General features: G+C 52.4%; 4 protein-coding genes across 4 annotated transcripts; 3 read left to right on the top strand and 1 right to left on the bottom strand.

Annotated features, from left to right (window-relative positions):
• Window positions 1–684: 684 nt before the first annotated feature.
• On the top strand, window positions 685–4,051 carry POX_a00929 (uncharacterized protein; the record flags this gene model as incomplete). Its single annotated transcript, XM_050109862.1, has 6 exons — window positions 685–909; window positions 986–1,111; window positions 1,188–1,319; window positions 1,383–1,928; window positions 2,003–2,189; window positions 2,253–4,051. The coding sequence occupies 6 exons, from the start codon at window positions 685–687 to the stop codon at window positions 4,049–4,051; spliced, it is 3,015 nt and encodes a 1,004-aa protein (XP_049973630.1).
• A 687-nt stretch (window positions 4,052–4,738) lies between these two features.
• POX_a00928 (uncharacterized protein) lies at window positions 4,739–7,523 on the bottom strand (the record flags this gene model as incomplete). Its single annotated transcript, XM_050109861.1, has 2 exons — window positions 4,739–6,009; window positions 6,083–7,523. The coding sequence occupies 2 exons, from the start codon at window positions 7,521–7,523 to the stop codon at window positions 4,739–4,741; spliced, it is 2,712 nt and encodes a 903-aa protein (XP_049973629.1).
• An 825-nt stretch (window positions 7,524–8,348) lies between these two features.
• Window positions 8,349–9,843, top strand: POX_a00927 (Branched-chain-amino-acid aminotransferase; the record flags this gene model as incomplete). The annotated part of the gene is made up of 5 exons (XM_050109860.1): window positions 8,349–8,352; window positions 8,412–8,648; window positions 8,718–9,015; window positions 9,070–9,768; window positions 9,831–9,843. 5 exons carry the CDS (start codon window positions 8,349–8,351, stop codon window positions 9,841–9,843), a joined length of 1,251 nt encoding a protein of 416 aa, XP_049973628.1.
• Window positions 9,844–10,875: 1,032 nt separating this feature from the next.
• Window positions 10,876–15,790, top strand: POX_a00926 (putative dipeptidyl peptidase 3; the record flags this gene model as incomplete). Its single annotated transcript, XM_050109859.1, has 9 exons — window positions 10,876–11,006; window positions 11,116–11,995; window positions 12,057–13,117; window positions 14,178–14,662; window positions 14,719–14,770; window positions 14,848–14,983; window positions 15,038–15,387; window positions 15,444–15,708; window positions 15,770–15,790. 9 exons carry the CDS (start codon window positions 10,876–10,878, stop codon window positions 15,788–15,790), a joined length of 3,381 nt encoding a protein of 1,126 aa, XP_049973627.1.
• Window positions 15,791–15,825: the final 35 nt, after the last annotated feature.

Genomic DNA, 15,825 nt, shown 5'->3' with positions numbered 1-15,825 from the left:
CCCGGCCGATCGGCGCTCTTCTTCCACGGCAGATGCAAATGCCATCCACAATTGTACACCGCATTGGCAGAGACAATCATCTACGAGCTAATCTTCTTTGCCGTGATGCCATCATCAATTGTAATACAGAGCGGCCTTTCTGAACTTGCCTCGGAGGGACCTCAGGAGGAAGTCCAATGATGGCTTCGGGCCAAAGGCCCGATTTCGGCCACCACATGTTCTTATCTCTCGCATCGCACCATATGCATTGGATACGATACTGACGAGACATCTGTTTGAAATCTTCTTTTCCAGGGCCCCCAAATCGTTTTGCCAGGAGAAGTTCCATGTCCAGACCAGGGATGGTGAGTCAATTCCGAGACCGATGGTGCAATCGACTGCATACTTCGATGGGCCTCCCCTTGTTGGGTTGGCTCTGGGGGTGGACTCCGTTCCCGCACCGCCACTCCACTTGGATGAATCATTTTGCTTTCTGCCGGTAGCTCACGCGCGCCGACTTACACAAGCTACAATACATCAAGTCAAGCAATTGACTCGAGGCTCGAGAGTGTGACAGTCGGAGCGCTTGAGTGTGGTTTTCACGGGCCTTGCCTTCTCTGCGTTTTCCTCTTTGCCATTCTTCGTGCACTGCTTTCCTCCACCTCCTAAAGAGGTCCGTCCTCCTTGACTAACAGCTCTCTTCCAATGGACCCAGTAGACTTCGGGAGCGCATCGGAGGTCGAGGACCAATCGAAGACTTGGGGGTCAGATGCGCACACCCTTGTGATACAGGATGCCCACGCTTCGAGCTTGGCTCATTCTGGATGTGACTATGGTATTGGTCACCGAGTATTAGCCAGCCGGTCGGTGCTCGCTCTGGTGATTGATGAAGAGTGCGTGTTCGCGGGTTTGCAGGGTGGCGACATTGTCGTAAGTCGTTGTCTGATGTTAATCGATATCATCGATGATCATTTTCATTCAAGCATGTGTTGACTGATCTAATCAGGCCTGGTCTTTGGACACATATGAGTTAATTCTCTCTGTCCATGCACACGAAGAAAGTGTCCTGGGTCTTTATCTGTCCGAAGATGGCGATTTTCTCTTCTCAAGTGGCGGTGACTCTGTTGTGAATGTGAGTGTTACTATCGTTTCAACCGGATATCATTCGGGGAAAAGAAAAGTTGTTGCCAAACTGACGTGCAGCGCAGGTATGGTCAACAAGGACGTTTGAACGCCTGTATTCAATCTACTCCCACCATGACGTGGGCGACATCTTCTCCGTGGTCTTTTCATCAACCAATGAGACAATTTACTGCGGTGCTCAGAATACCAGCATTCAGGTGAGAAATCCACCTCAATATGCCTGTGTCGTCGGCAACTTCAGCTGACCATATCCTTTCCAGTGGTGCAATCTGTCAGAGGAAGGCTCATTGAGTCAAAATGCCGCAGCCCATCCTTCTAAGCGCACACATCGCTTTTTTGACTCGCGAGGCCCAGACGGGACTCGTGCACCGCGTTCGACAGAGGGCGTCCGTGCAGTCTCGGAAGGAGGTCGCGTGCTCACCTTTAAACGTGATCACCACAAGCTGTTTGCTCATCATGGTTACGTCTACGCGATGCTTCTAGTGAAGGGCTTGATCGAGTCCGCTCCCTCTGAAGAAGCTTTGCTGACCGGTGCCGGAGACGGCGCGGTGAAGCTCTGGCGTTTGAGTCGGGAACCAGACGCTGCGCCTGCGCAAGTGGCAAAGCTACAAAATGAAGACTCGGTGCTGTCAATCGCGGTAGAGGGCTCTCTGCTATACTGCGGGCTGGCTGGCGGTACGTTGAATATTTGGAACCTCGATTCGCAACAACTGGTGAAGCGCATTGTCCAGCACACCGGTGATCTTTGGGCCGTGCACGTTATCCAGGGGGTCGCCATCTGTGGTGACTCTACGGGCACAGTGAAGGTACGTAACATGTCCTGGAATCTGCACTGGAAGCTGGAGCCGTTCTTCTCACGCGAACACACGAGATTTGGTAGAAATTCAACTCTCGCTTCGAAGAGGTAGGCGGCTGGACTGCCCACAAGGGCACCATGCTGGCCTCAGCCGTTGGCCGCGTCAAAGATCGTCAAATCTATGCCACTGGTGGAAATGATAACAGCGTTGGCATTTGGGACTTGACCGAGTTTTTCCTAGCCCAGGAGGAATTACCGCCCATCAGCAATGGTAAGCGCGCCTCTGGAGTTTTGACTCGGATGATCGACTAGGGGTTGACGAAAGCTTTTCCAGATGAAATGGTGAACACACTTGCCAAATTCGTCGCGTTCAAAACCATCTCGGCGAGCCCGAAATTTGCTGGGGAGTGCAACCAAGGTGCCGCATTTCTCCGTCGACACTGCAACTACCTCGGCGCAAAGACCAAATTGTTGACAACGGGTCAAGACACCAATCCCATTGTATTTGCGCGGTTCCAAGCGACATCTCCTGAAAAAGTTGACAAGACCATCTTGTTCTATGGGCACTACGACATAGTCGGAGCTGATCTCAATCGGGCGAAGTGGAACTCCGATCCGTATCAACTGACCTCCATCGACGGATTTCTGTATGGTCGTGGCGTTTCTGACAATAAGGGACCTATCCTGGCGTCCTTGTATGCTGCTGCTGATCTGGCTCGTACTAAGTCGCTTCGATGCAATGTTGTCTTTCTCATCGAAGGCGAAGAGGAGTCTGGATCGCAGGGCTTCCATCAGACAGTGCGGGAACACAAGGCCGAGATTGGATCTGTGGACTATGTTCTCCTGGCCAACAGTTACTGGCTGGATGACTACAACCCTTGTCTGACCTATGGACTGCGTGGTGTTGTGCATGCCAACTTGATCGTCACCAGCGACCATCCAGATCTTCATAGCGGTATCGATGGTAGTTCTCTACTAGACGAACCAGTTAAGGATCTGTCCATGCTTGTGTCCACTTTGGTTGGGCGGAAGGGCAAAATCAACCTCCCCGGTTTCCACGAGGCTGTTCGTCCCTTGTCCGAGGCTGAGCGAAAGCGCTTCGAGGCTATCGCCGACGTTTTGCTCCCACAGCACCCCGAAATCTCCGACCGTCAAGCTTTGATCAAGTCGCTCATGTATCGCTGGCGAGAACCTTCTCTGACCGTCCACTCGATGGAAGTCCCTGGCAGCAAGAGCGGCACCACGACTATTGCCCGCAAAGCGAAAGCAAGCCTGTCCATTCGGATCGTCCCCGATCAAGAGGCGGACGAAGTCGCCGCCAATCTAACGGCCGTTGCCCAGGAGCAATTTGATCTTTTGGAATCGCAAAACGAGCTCACCGTGGAGATTACGGGTAAATCGGATGCCTGGCTGGGAGACCCGGATAATCAGATCTTTGCCACGCTCTCCGAAGCCATCACCACCGCATGGACCCCCGATCATAGCCAGGCTTTCAAGCACAAGCATCAATATCCCGTTCCACTTCTTGCCTCTGACCGCACGACATTGACTTCTGGTATGAATACTGACACTTCCACTACGGGCGCCGTTGGCCCGACATCGGACTCCGCGACTCGGCCAAACCAACTTCTCCGTCAAAGCTCCTCCGACAGTCTTGCTTCACACGTGGATCGCGTCATTCTCTCATCAACAACCACATCCAGCAAAGCCGCCGCACGCAAACGCTCAAGCCAAAGCACCGCCGCAGTTCCAACCTCCAACACGCTCGCCAAATCCGCCTCGACCCAATCAGTCGATTCCAAAGCACCCCCAACCCAACTCCTCGGACGCCCATCCAACGAACGATCATCCAAAATGATCATCTCCGACGAGTCTCCAGGACAGGAAATTCCATCAACACCATCCTCCGCGTCCGCTCCTCCCCCCGTAAAACCAATCTTCATCCGCGAGGGCGGATCCATCCCGACAATTCGGTTCCTGGAGAAAGAATTTTGTGCTCCCGCGGCGAATCTGCCGTGTGGCCAGGCCAGTGATAATGCCCATTTGGATAATGAGCGGATGAGAGTGGAGAATTTGTTCAAGAGTCGAGATATCTTCAGATATGTTTTTGCAAACTTGGTGGATAGGATGTGATGTGATTTCTCTTCCCTCTCTCTTCTTTTGTGGTTATGCCTTCTTCGTTGGACTTGGGAGTGAGACTGGTGTTGCTGCAGTACGCAGCGGGCATAGAACTTGGGTGACGGCTGATTTGGTCTTCAAAATGGAAGTACGGCTAGTGCGTTAGAACTTTCTATTCATTGCAGTTTTCTCCGAGGTACCTGGGCAGTACGATTCATCTACTTTATGCTGGGGACACAATGGTGGGAGAGCGGATATGGCGGATGGCGCTAAAGTTGGCATGATAGTTCCACGAGTTTTCTTACCAAAAACATGTCAGAATTTTTGATCCATCTTTCTAGACAGAGTTGTCCATATCATGATTGATGGCAGCTAGCGCAGGTCATTGAATGACGTGGGAGATCCTGATTTATCCATAAGATGGAATCGTAGGGTTGAATGAGAACCGTCCAAGTTGCAATCTTCTACGAAGAAATTATCTAGGTACTCCTACAAACTCGTGGTAATTCCTCTTGCCGATAATTACCAACATGGTTCAAAAAGATTTCGTTTTGAGATTCTAACAAAGTGCACCGTACATAGTTCTCAAAATTCTCTTCCACTAGAAGATGAAGGGGGTATAACATAGCAAAAACGTATTTGGTATCCGATCAATCATCAGCCGATGGAGGAGCCAATGCAAGGAATCCGTGAAAAAGGCCATTACAACAGACTTTCATATTTCTCCAAACCCTGCTTTTTCGAAGCTTGGTTTTGCTGTGGTTGTAATTGGGGTTGGCGGGCGAATGACGCCGCGGTCGGGGCCGGGTTCATTCTCAGCGGTGGAGGTTGGATTGCGTTTGATGCCATTCCTATGCCTGTGTTGTTCGGAGGAGGCGGTATAGAGAAGGCAGAGTAAGCGGATCCTTGCTGTGAGAGGGTGGTTGGTTGAGACATGGATGATTTGGATCCTAGACTGGACAGGGTGGCCAGAGAGGTATTATTGCCTCCGGTTGCTGCTTGAGACTGGATGTTCCAAAGGTTGGACGATGGTTGCATTGATGGGAAGGGCGGGACTGGAGGCGAAGATTGTCGGGTGGGCTCGAGAGACGGAATAGAACCGAGTTTCTGATCGGGAGTGATGGAGCGGAAGCCAAATTGATTCTGTAACGTCAGATTATGGCCAGGTTGGCCACTTGAGGACCGCGAAAGAGTGGCCGACTTGGACATTTGGCTCGATGAGCTGGGTTCCGATCCTGTGCCGCCCCATAGATCGGCTTCAAGGCCATTGGCAGCACCAGAGCTTTTTCCGAGCACGAGACGCTCAAAGTTGGATCTTCCACCGTCCACGTCAGGCGCAGTGAGGTCGGGAGCCGATGATGTGGTCGCACTGGCAGCTCCATGAAATCCACCAGAGTCTCCGCCAGAAGACAGCTCCTGTAGTTTCCTCTGCTGCTCCTTTTCAATCTTGCTCGAAAGAGACTTGATGACTGACATAAACTCATTGAACTGTTGAAGATTCAGCAATGGGCCGAGACTGAAACTCCACAGGACGGGCAAGACTTCAAGGGCAAGAAAGTCTGTATCTGCAATCTTTCCAACTTGACGAAAAACTTTGAGCGCCGCCATCATGACAGACGGCTCTTTTGTCTTGATGGCCTTGAGTGATGGGACAAGCTTCTCTTGGATGGTGTATTTATCCAGGATGGAGGGCTTCACGGCCGCTTTTGTTTGGACAGTGCCATTGAGGTCATCATCGAGACCATCGCTCTCCGTAGCCGAGCCACCACAAAGAATGCTAAACGCTTCTAACCCGCGGACTTTGATGGCAAGGCTGCTTGTACGACTGAACGTGGTCGCAATAGGTGGGTAGACTTCATTCTTGACCGTGCTGAAGTCTAACACAGGCAGCATGGTGGGAAGACACTTGAAGGAGGCATCGACCAAAGTATGGGTTGACGAGTCCATGCCCAGTCGGATCAAGGGAAGGATGTCTGGCATGTCAAAGTTAGGAGGACACTATTCATTTGGTCGGAATCAAAGATGTGCATGAGAAGGTGAACTTACCATCTTTGAACTCACTCCCCGAGCAGTTATCCGCAATCAACTTCATGTTTTCAAGAACGACCATGAGACCGGCATCCTTCTTAGAGTCACGATCCTGAGAAGCTGATTTGCCCGTGCCTGTGCCAAACACCTCTTTCAGCCGAGGAATGATCTTGTCGGGTAATGCACGTCGCCCGCTTGGGATTCGCGACAGTATCCCAAAGACATTTTGTAGAATTAACGGAAGAAGTTCGCGATCTTTGATTTCTTCCAACAAGGCCGCCAGCAACTTCTTCTCTAAGACGGACACTGGGAAATCTGGAAGGACACGTTGGAGACCTCGAAGGAACTGGGTCTTCTCGGTGGTATTCTTGGTTGGCAATGACTCCAAAAATCGAATGGTGGACACCAGCACGTTGTCAAAATACTGAGATTGCTGGAATTCACGCGCGTTCATACGTTGTGCTGGCCTCCGTGTGATGAGTCGTGGCAGGACATGGGACAGGACATCACGAGGTATCGCCTGGGAACAGAGGAAATTGTTGCTTTGAGACGGTGTAGTCGATGGAGAGCTCAATAACTTTTTATATGTGGTCAGATTCCCATGAGTTTGCAAAGGAGACAGATGAGGCGAGTTGTAGAGGGCGACTATGATCAACCCAAGTGAAAAAAGATCCGCGGCCGGCGATACATTGGAATCAAATGCAAAATCTGGTGACGTGTAGTCCATGTTCAATTGCACAGATGCTGGTAGTCTAGGGTCGTGGTAGAGAACTTCCGATACGGCCAGTGGGGGCAGTGTTGATCGAGTCTCTGAAGAATCCGGGGGACCTGCAAAGCCAAGCCCCGAAATTTTCCAGTCTGATTTGGCATTCACATAGATTGCATCAGGATTTAAATTTCCGTGAACCAGGCCGGCTGACTCATGAAGAAATTCCAGGCCTTTGGCCACCTGTAACAGGCCCTTTTGAATCTCCAATTCGTCGATTTCGATTTCACGCCGTCGCCGTGTGCCGTCGGTCTCCTGGACCATGTAGCGACTGCTTCTGCCATTAGAGCCCGGTGAGCCCTCTTGCTCATTCTTGTCCAGCAAAACTCCCGACAATGAAGCGGTCAAATGCTCCGTTGCAAACATCAGCCCCCCATTGCGAGTCTCCTCCACGGGTTCCAGCACTTGCAGTATAGACGGATGTCTCAGGCGCGCCAAATTGCTGGCTTCCCGTTTCAGCCGCTCAATCACGTCTTCCTGCAATTTCTTTGAGTTTGATCCCGAGCGTCCAAACCCACCCGATCGAGGCTCAAGGACCTTGCGATCGAATATGAAAACCGAGGCCGCCGTGCCTGTTGACTTTTTCTTTGCATCATGAATCTTCCAGGGACCGGAGTAGACGGTAGGATGTGGCGAGATCTGATAATTGGCCGAGATATTGGAGCTGAAAGATTTCAGCGCATTGGAAAACATGCTGGCTGTTGCAGTGTGAGAAGTGACTGCCCCTCATCTAGATAGTCAGGCTCAGGGGAACGTAAACCGAACAGTCTACAGCAAATTGACGACAGAATTTGCAACTGAATGCATGACTCAATGTAAGAGGAAACAATGCGTGAAGATATTAGTTTGCCGGCGGCGGTGCAGGCCTGGTGGAAAATTTGCTGAGAGCTGCGGCTAGATTGTCAGAGCTCGATATAAGAGTCAACTGCAACTTGCGGTTCCTCGAAGCTCAAGCCAAGCTCGGCCGCGATAACACGGTGCCTATCGCGGGTGGAGTCACGTGTCGTCATCGCCGGCTGCTCCAATTCATCCCACCGCCAGCCCAATCGGTCGCGGCCTAAACTCAAGTTGGAAATTATTTGTTCAGGCTGCGTCCGGTCCAAAACATTGATGACTCAGCATACTCCCCGCATTGAGGTACTTCCAAGTGCACGATTGAAGTAACCACCGAACCAACGACTAATCTAAGCGCCCGAGGGCTTCGGAGTGATCGATCAATCGATGACCCTCCAAGAGCTTATCTGTGGTCAACCGTGACCTGCGGTTTGCGTCGGCTTTGAGATCGCAGGGCCAACAGGTTCGCGCCCTTCAGTTGATCCGAGATCGGCTCCGCTGTGGTGTTGAAGCTCACTGATTGGTTTGAACGGGGTGCCGACCCACCTGAGTCATGCTGTACGGTCAGCAACCCTCGGGCGGTGAAACAAATAGTTGCTGCGACTGCGCGCCGCGGAGTTGCGCTTGTCCTCCGCAGTTGGTCTGAAAGTGCCGTGCGGAGTAGTCATCGCGCATTTAAATCCCATGAGTGCGTCCCATCTTCATTGTTCCATCGAGGGCTCGTATTTTCTGACGCTTTTGTTGCAGTTATGAAGTCGTTTCACCAATTGACCCGCCGGAAGGCCCTTGCCAGCCTCACCACTCCTCGTCTTGCACCGCAGAGCTTCGCAGTTCACCGGTCATGGCAAAGAAATTTTGGCGCCACCGCCGCGGCCGCTTCACAGCTGGCGGGTCTAGATGCCTCTAAGCTATCAGTGACGAAGACGACGACTCCCAAGGAACTGACCCCTCCCAAGGATCTGGTTTTCGGAAAGACTTTCACCGGTACGCACTGGTTGCTCTCCGGGTCATCGGTTCCAAAGACTTATGAGCACTAATGTGGGCGTGCTGTAGATCATATGCTTACCGTCGAATGGACGGCTACTGATGGCTGGCACTCGCCTCAGATTATCCCCTACCAGAACCTCAGTCTCGATCCTTCCACCTGCGTCTTCCACTATGCGTTCGAATGTTTCGAGGGAATGAAGGCATACAAAGATAAGAATGGCGGGATCCGACTGTTCCGCCCGGATAAGAATATGCAGCGCCTGAACAAGTCGTCCGCACGCATTGCTCTGCCCACTTTTGACGGAGATGCTTTGACACGGCTCATTGGCGAGTTTGTCAAGCTGGATGAACGCTTCATCCCAGAGTGAGCATTCGAAATCGGGTCGTACACTCCTGGAGGCTAATCATATTGCAACAGTGCCCGTGGCTACTCGCTCTATCTCCGACCCACCATGATTGGTACTCAGAAGACCTTGGGTGTTGGTCCTCCCGGATCTGCCATGCTGTTTGTGATCGCCAGTCCCGTGGGTCCCTACTATCCCACCGGCTTCAAGGCAGTCTCGCTCGAAGCCACCGACTACGCCGTCCGTGCCTGGCCCGGTGGTGTCGGTGACAAGAAACTCGGTGCCAACTACGCTCCATGCATTCTGCCTCAGCTGCAGGCTGCCTCCCGTGGCTTCCAGCAGAATTTGTGGCTCTTCGGCGAAGAGGAGTACGTCACCGAAGTGGGCACCATGAACCTGTTCCTTGCCATTAAGAACAAGGAGACTGGCAAGAAGGAGCTGGTCACCGCGCCTTTGGATGGCACCATCCTCGAGGGTGTCACTCGTGACTCCGTCCTTGCTCTCGCCCGTGAACGTCTCGCCCCCCAGGGCTGGGAGATCTCTGAGCGCAAGATCCGCATGGCCGATGTTGCGCAGGCCTCTGAGGAGGGCCGTCTGATTGAGGTCTTCGGTGCAGGTACCGCCGCCATTGTCAGCCCGGTGCGCAACATCAGCTATCGCGGTAAGCTTGTCGATTGTGGTTTGAAGGAGGATGAGGAGGCGGGTGAGATTGCCCTCCAGATGAAGAACTGGATCGAGGCGATCCAGTATGGTGATGAGCCACACGCGTGGAGGTAAGTCTACACTAGGAGGCGGGCATGATCAGACATGAACTTGCGACTGACTATTCAATCAGCATCAAAATCTAATCGTGGAAGATTTCCACTGTCCTATAACTATACATAGAAGATGATCATGCGCGATTGGTGAGGATGATCAATCGATTGATGGCTTCGAGTTTGGACTCCCACATCATCGCTGCATAGTATCGAGGTCTTTAATCGCAGCGATCCCTTTCCCCGCCATATCTTAGAGGGCGTCGCTCATGCCTCTCTGCATGCCATGGGATTAGAATGGCCGTCAATTGCAATGGTTACTTATTTTGGGGTACACAACACGTTCATCTGTTTTTGATCGACTGCCCAGTGATTTTCAAGCAATTGAATTCTAGACCTGGTGTACTTTCAGCTTGTTTATTCGGGCAATGGTATCAAACTATCAGTGACACCCAGCTCCAAATGAACCAGCTTCTTCGTACACTCTTTGAGACTGTTGACAGTCATGGCACCCTATGTGGATGGCCTCTAAAGGATCCATCAATCTTCAAAATTAGAGAAAAGAGGGCTGTGTAGGTTTTTTTTTTCTGTCTTTTTTCTGTCTTTTTTTTACTCAGGCGGAGAGGCGTGAATGGAGTCCATCCTTCGGGCTCGACAACTCTCTGGCTCACCATTGGTACCCATAGTTGCATGATATCCGTTAAAGTTAGCACATTTCCGATAACCTAATTATGTTGCCAACTAAGCCATTACTATCGAACCTGAGCTTATGAGCGCACAGAATGTTCGTGATCCGTCACCATACCTGGACCTTGTGGAGCAAGGGTTTACTTAGCGCGTAGCGTCGGCTAAAGGGCGGAGCCTTTTGTTGCTTGGTTGATTGGCAATGCTCCAGCCTGTTCCACTCAATGTCGTAGTCCATACTCCATCGAGATAGCTTCCAGGAGAGACCCTCCTCTCCCCTCGGTCTCTATGCAGTGGTTGCGTGGCATTGCGCCGCGTTTGCTTCCCCGGAACTCCGTCCTTCCTCCGCTACCCCTCAGTTATCGCGTGACAGCAGCGACACACCGACTGCCCACACTTTCTTCTTCCTTTTCTCTTGCCCGCCAACTGCAACAAACAGCTATGATGGATGCCAGCGTGAAACAGCATTATTTGGCCGATTCTCCACCCAGCGTGGTTCGTTTGGAGATCAAGTCGCATTTTGACACTTTGAAAGATGAAAGTCTTCGTCGCTATGCCCATTACATGAGCAGGTCAGTGGTTTCCCTGAATCGATGCAAACGGTGCTGTGGGCTACTCGATGGGGTCTTTCTCATTCTACAATGCTTGAGGGGAGCTAACTGGGATGTCTGATATTGGCAGAGCCGCGTTCGAGGGCACTCGTGTTACCTTGCGCCAAGTCTCTCCCGAGTCAGAGCCGATCTATGATCTGATTCTTGCTCTCCACCGAGCTTGCAATGGAGACTGGAAGAGCCTGGCACAAAAGACTCAGGTCAGCGATGAGGATCTTCGGTATTTCCTCGAATACGCTGCGCAGTTTCTGGGTAACTGCGGTAACTACAAGGGCTTTGGCGACTCCAAGTTCATCCCCCGCATCCCCGCATCTGCCCTTGAAGCTTTGTCGTCAAGCACCTCAGAAACCAAGGAGGCTTTCCAAAAGGCCAACAGCACTGGTGGTGGTATCTACGAGACTAATGAACAGTCCTTGATGCACCTGGGCTACCCTACTGATGGGCACATGACCACTTACTACCCAGACTCGCCCACGATCACCAAGGACGAGATCACGGCCATCGGAGACTTGATGGAAAAGAAGGGGCTGGCCTTGGAAAATACGAGGATTCGAAAGACCCCCTCCGGTGACTTTGAGCTCCTGATCGCCTCGGGCGTTGCCAATCCTCCGGTGAAAGACCGCGACCTTGGCGAGACGGACACTTTTGAGCTGGATGGCGCCCTCAAGGGCAAGACACTGCGCCTGCTCTTTGGAGACTACAAGGAGGAAATGGCCAAGATCGCACACAACATCAAGCTGGCCGAGAAGAATGCTGCAAACGACAACCAGAAGAAGATGCTTGATGCGTATGCTCTCTCATTCGGCGCTGGCTCGATCGAGGCGTTCAAGGAGAGCCAACGTATCTGGGTGAAGGACCAGAAGCCTGCCTTAGAGACGAATCTTGGATTCGTCGAGACTTATCGTGATCCCCACGGTGTTCGCGGAGAATGGGAAGGATTTGTGGCTCTGGTAAGACCGCTACCTTCTTGACGTTTTTGTACACCCCCCCCTAATCTCTTCGCTTGCGCAGGTAAACCTCGAGCGCACTCGTGCTTTTGGCGCTCTAGTTGACAGTGCGGAGAGCATGATCCCCAAGCTGCCTTGGGGTAAGGACTTCGAGAAGGACAAGTTCCTCAGCCCTGACTTCACCTCTCTGGAGGTTTTGAGCTTCGCATGCTCAGGCCTGCCTGCCGGTATCAATCTTCCCAACTACGACGATATCCGTCAGAACCTGGGCTTCAAGAACGTCTCTCTCGGCAACGTGCTGAGTGCAAAGGCTCCCAATGAGCCCATTCCTTTCATTGCCGAGAAGGACCAGGAAGTCTTCCGCCGGTGTCGTGATCCGGCCTTCGAGGTTCAAGTCGGCATCCATGAGCTTCTCGGCCATGGGACCGGCAAGCTTCTTCAGGAGACTGCACCTGGTGAGTATAACTTTGACATTGCGAACCCACCCATCAGCCCCGTTACCGGTAAGCCTGTGTCGACCTGGTACAAGCCCGGCCAGACATGGAGCTCGGTTTTTGGCGCCATCGCCTCTTCCTATGAGGAGTGCCGCGCCGAGTGTGTTGCCATGGTTTTGGGCTGTGACTTTGAGATTCTCAAGATCTTTGGCTTTGGCAACGGCACAGAGGATATGGCTGGCGAGGCCGGGGATGTCCTCTACGCTGCTTATCTCCAAATGGCTCGCGCTGGTCTGGTTGCTCTGGAGTTCTGGGACCCAAAGACTCAGAAGTGGGGCCAGGCTCACATGCAGGCCCGGTACAGCATTTTGCGGACATTCCTCGGTGCTGGAGATGACTTTGTGAAGTTGTCCTACACCAAGGAGGATCTCTCCGACCTGGAGATTCATCTCGATCGCTCCAAGATCTTGAGCCACGGCCGGCCTGCTGTTGCCCAATACCTGCAGAAGCTGCATGTCTACAAGAGCACTGCAGATATTGAGGCTGGCAAGGGCATGTATGATGAGATCACTTCTGTGGATAGCTGGTGGGGCTCGCAGGTGAGGGAGGTTGTTCTGAAGAACAAAGTTCCCCGTAAGGTCTTTGTGCAGGCCAACACTATTTTGGAGGGAGACAAGGTGACCCTGAAAGAGTATGAGCCGAGCTTGGAGGGTATGATTCAGTCTTTTGTGGATCGGAATGTTTAAATGGTGAGCATCAATAGCGAGGAGCGTCCTACATAGTGCATTTTCAGAGGGCTGTGAATTGTATGATATCCCATTACATGTGAATAAGAGAGGAACCACACAAGATACTGCCCATCTGACTCATGCTGATGAACTCCATGGTATAGAAATGGAAGGGCGACGGGAAGGGCCAAGCGAGACAACCTCTTGATCACCTCTGCCGTCTCTGGGTCAAGAACGATATTGTGCAATTTTGATAGCTTGTCCTACATGATACCTGTTCTCTTGTGAATGAGAATGGCATAATCATTCCTGGCCAGAGATTGTTTGAACCATGCTGCATCAGGAACAACCTACACTGTTTTGAATGGGCGAAAGTGAACCAACATTAAACATCAAAGATGTACACTTCCGCGATGGCCGTTGCCGTCGTAGTACATACATCCGTCTTGCCGTCTTCCCTACCAGAAGCAATAGGAGCAAGGTACACTAGACCTCGGGTGTCCCAGCCAATCCTTCACTGCTATATATAAGAATGAGTTCATTGTGATCGAGACGACGCTGACCATTCCGATTGCGGTTCTTCTCTGTACCCAGGACATTGTTATTTCCACTTCACCTCTGCTAGTACCCCAAGCTCAAGGCGGTCGAAGCACCGGAGCGAATGGACTTACCGCCACAGCGACGGAGTGGACTCCTGCAATTAGCGCCGAGCCATCATCACCTCCTCTTTTGGATCATCAACTCTCCGCTTCGCCAGCTCTCTATACCACAATTCACCCATCACTATATGTGATATTACTGCTGAATATACTGTATGCACGAGTTGTGTCCACCGAGTATTTTCTCAGTATATAAGTGTACCAGCACATGTGCACGGGCATCCTCTCCCGGCCACTGTGACTTCTCCTGATCGACATTAAAGCGGACCCCCCTCCCCCCCCAAACGACGCAAGTCCGGAACCCTCTAGATCAGCCGCCCCGTCGGGTTTGAGCCTGATCTCAAGATCATAACTTGTTGCACAGTCCACAACCCAGGCAATCTTCAATCACGGCGTGCCCGCCCTCCCCAACGGACTCCCTCGTGGAGGAAGAAAGCTACTTTACTCCGCCGCCGCACCCGCTGTCTCAAGCCTCTGCCTCTAGCTCCGCCTGCATCAGCCCTCCACCGTTCTCCTCACTCTTTGCCGCGACCGATTCAACCCATCCTGAATTCACCGAGTCTTCTGCTTCCGCTCAAGCTCTAGCCCTTGCGCAGACATCACTCGTAGAGGACTCAATCTCGTCGGTCCCATCGTCGGCCGTCGTCGCAGACACCAAAGCATCCTTCTCCGAACCAAAGAAGGACGGGCTTGGCAAGAATACCGACGACGGGGAACCGCCGCCGCCATACACAGAGGGTTACAGTCCACTTCAATCATTTACATACGTGATGGCTGCTGCCGGAGGCGCATCAAGCATCATCACCCAGGTCCAGCAGACTGGGGGACCACCAGTGAACACACTAGGAGGTATGTGCCAGCTGCCCAAGCTGCCCCATGCGACGGGGGCGTGTGAGATCTAACAGGCCTCGGTGAGACAGACATCGGCGGTGATGAGCACATCACTTTGGACCTCCGGTGAGTTCTCCTGACATTCCCGGTACTTTTGCTAATGAATAGCTACCGAAACGATGCTGACGCTTTCACTTGACCAGTGGCACTCGATTTACACTGTCCCGGGATGAGCTGCTGACCCTACCGGAGTTTGTCTTGCTCTCTTTGTTCCCAAATGGCCTTCTTCCGGACGGGCATATGGGTGGGTTCCATGAAGGCGACATTTACCCTGTTGACGTGAGTGGAAAGTAAATTCTCTTTTCCCATGATGATTTCTCTAATTTCCGGCAGTATGATCCTACCTCCCTTCAATTCATGCTGGATTTCTTCCGGGGGGTTGCGCATTCGATCCCGTCGTCCTTGCCCTCTGGGTCGACTTCCCCCGACCTCGACACCGCCGAGGCTGTGCACAACCCAGCTCGAGAGATGCTCCAAGACCGTGCTGGGATCATTGTCCTGCGGGAGGACCTGGACTTCTACGTGATCCCTCCACGCGCAGACATTGGCCATGAAGAAATGCTGGAGGTCAAGCGCGCAGCCGGTCGCTCCTTGCTGAAGCAGAATGGTATTTTCTCCGGTCTGCGAAAGAGTGAGGAGGTAGGCTCGACTGAGCAGCATCTAATTGAGATGCTTACAGCTGGGTGAGTAGAATCTGGGCAGAGTCCAACCGAAGAAACAAAGCTGACCGCGCGAGCAGTGGCTTCGATCGAGACGACACTTGGGGCCATCGTGCCCCGGAACCCAACAAGGCAGTCATCTGCAGCCTGGCGTTGGCCAAACTTCGCACCGATATTCGTGGTGACATTGCCGGCAGCAATGCCGTTGGCATGGCCCAGAAGCTTCTGCTGTTCTGGCGCAAGCCCGCTCGCCGCTGCTGGTGGGAAGGTGTGGACCTGGACGATGTTGAGGGGGTGGATGGGCAGGTCAAGGTCTGGATCCGTAGGGTGTGGACTTTGGAAATGGTGAGTCTTCTACTTCTCTTCTGCACACTGAACCTCGAAGATGCTAATTCGATGATTCCAGAGTGTTATCGGTCTGCGATGATTTCTCAGTAATAGCAGTTTATCTGCCTCTTATCA

This window comes from Penicillium oxalicum, chromosome I (assembly GCF_001723175.1).
Source record: "Penicillium oxalicum strain HP7-1 chromosome I, whole genome shotgun sequence".
NCBI lineage: Eukaryota > Fungi > Ascomycota > Eurotiomycetes > Eurotiales > Aspergillaceae > Penicillium > Penicillium oxalicum.
Note: the sequence above shows the minus strand (reverse complement) of the source record. Positions and strands in the feature narration are given on the sequence as shown.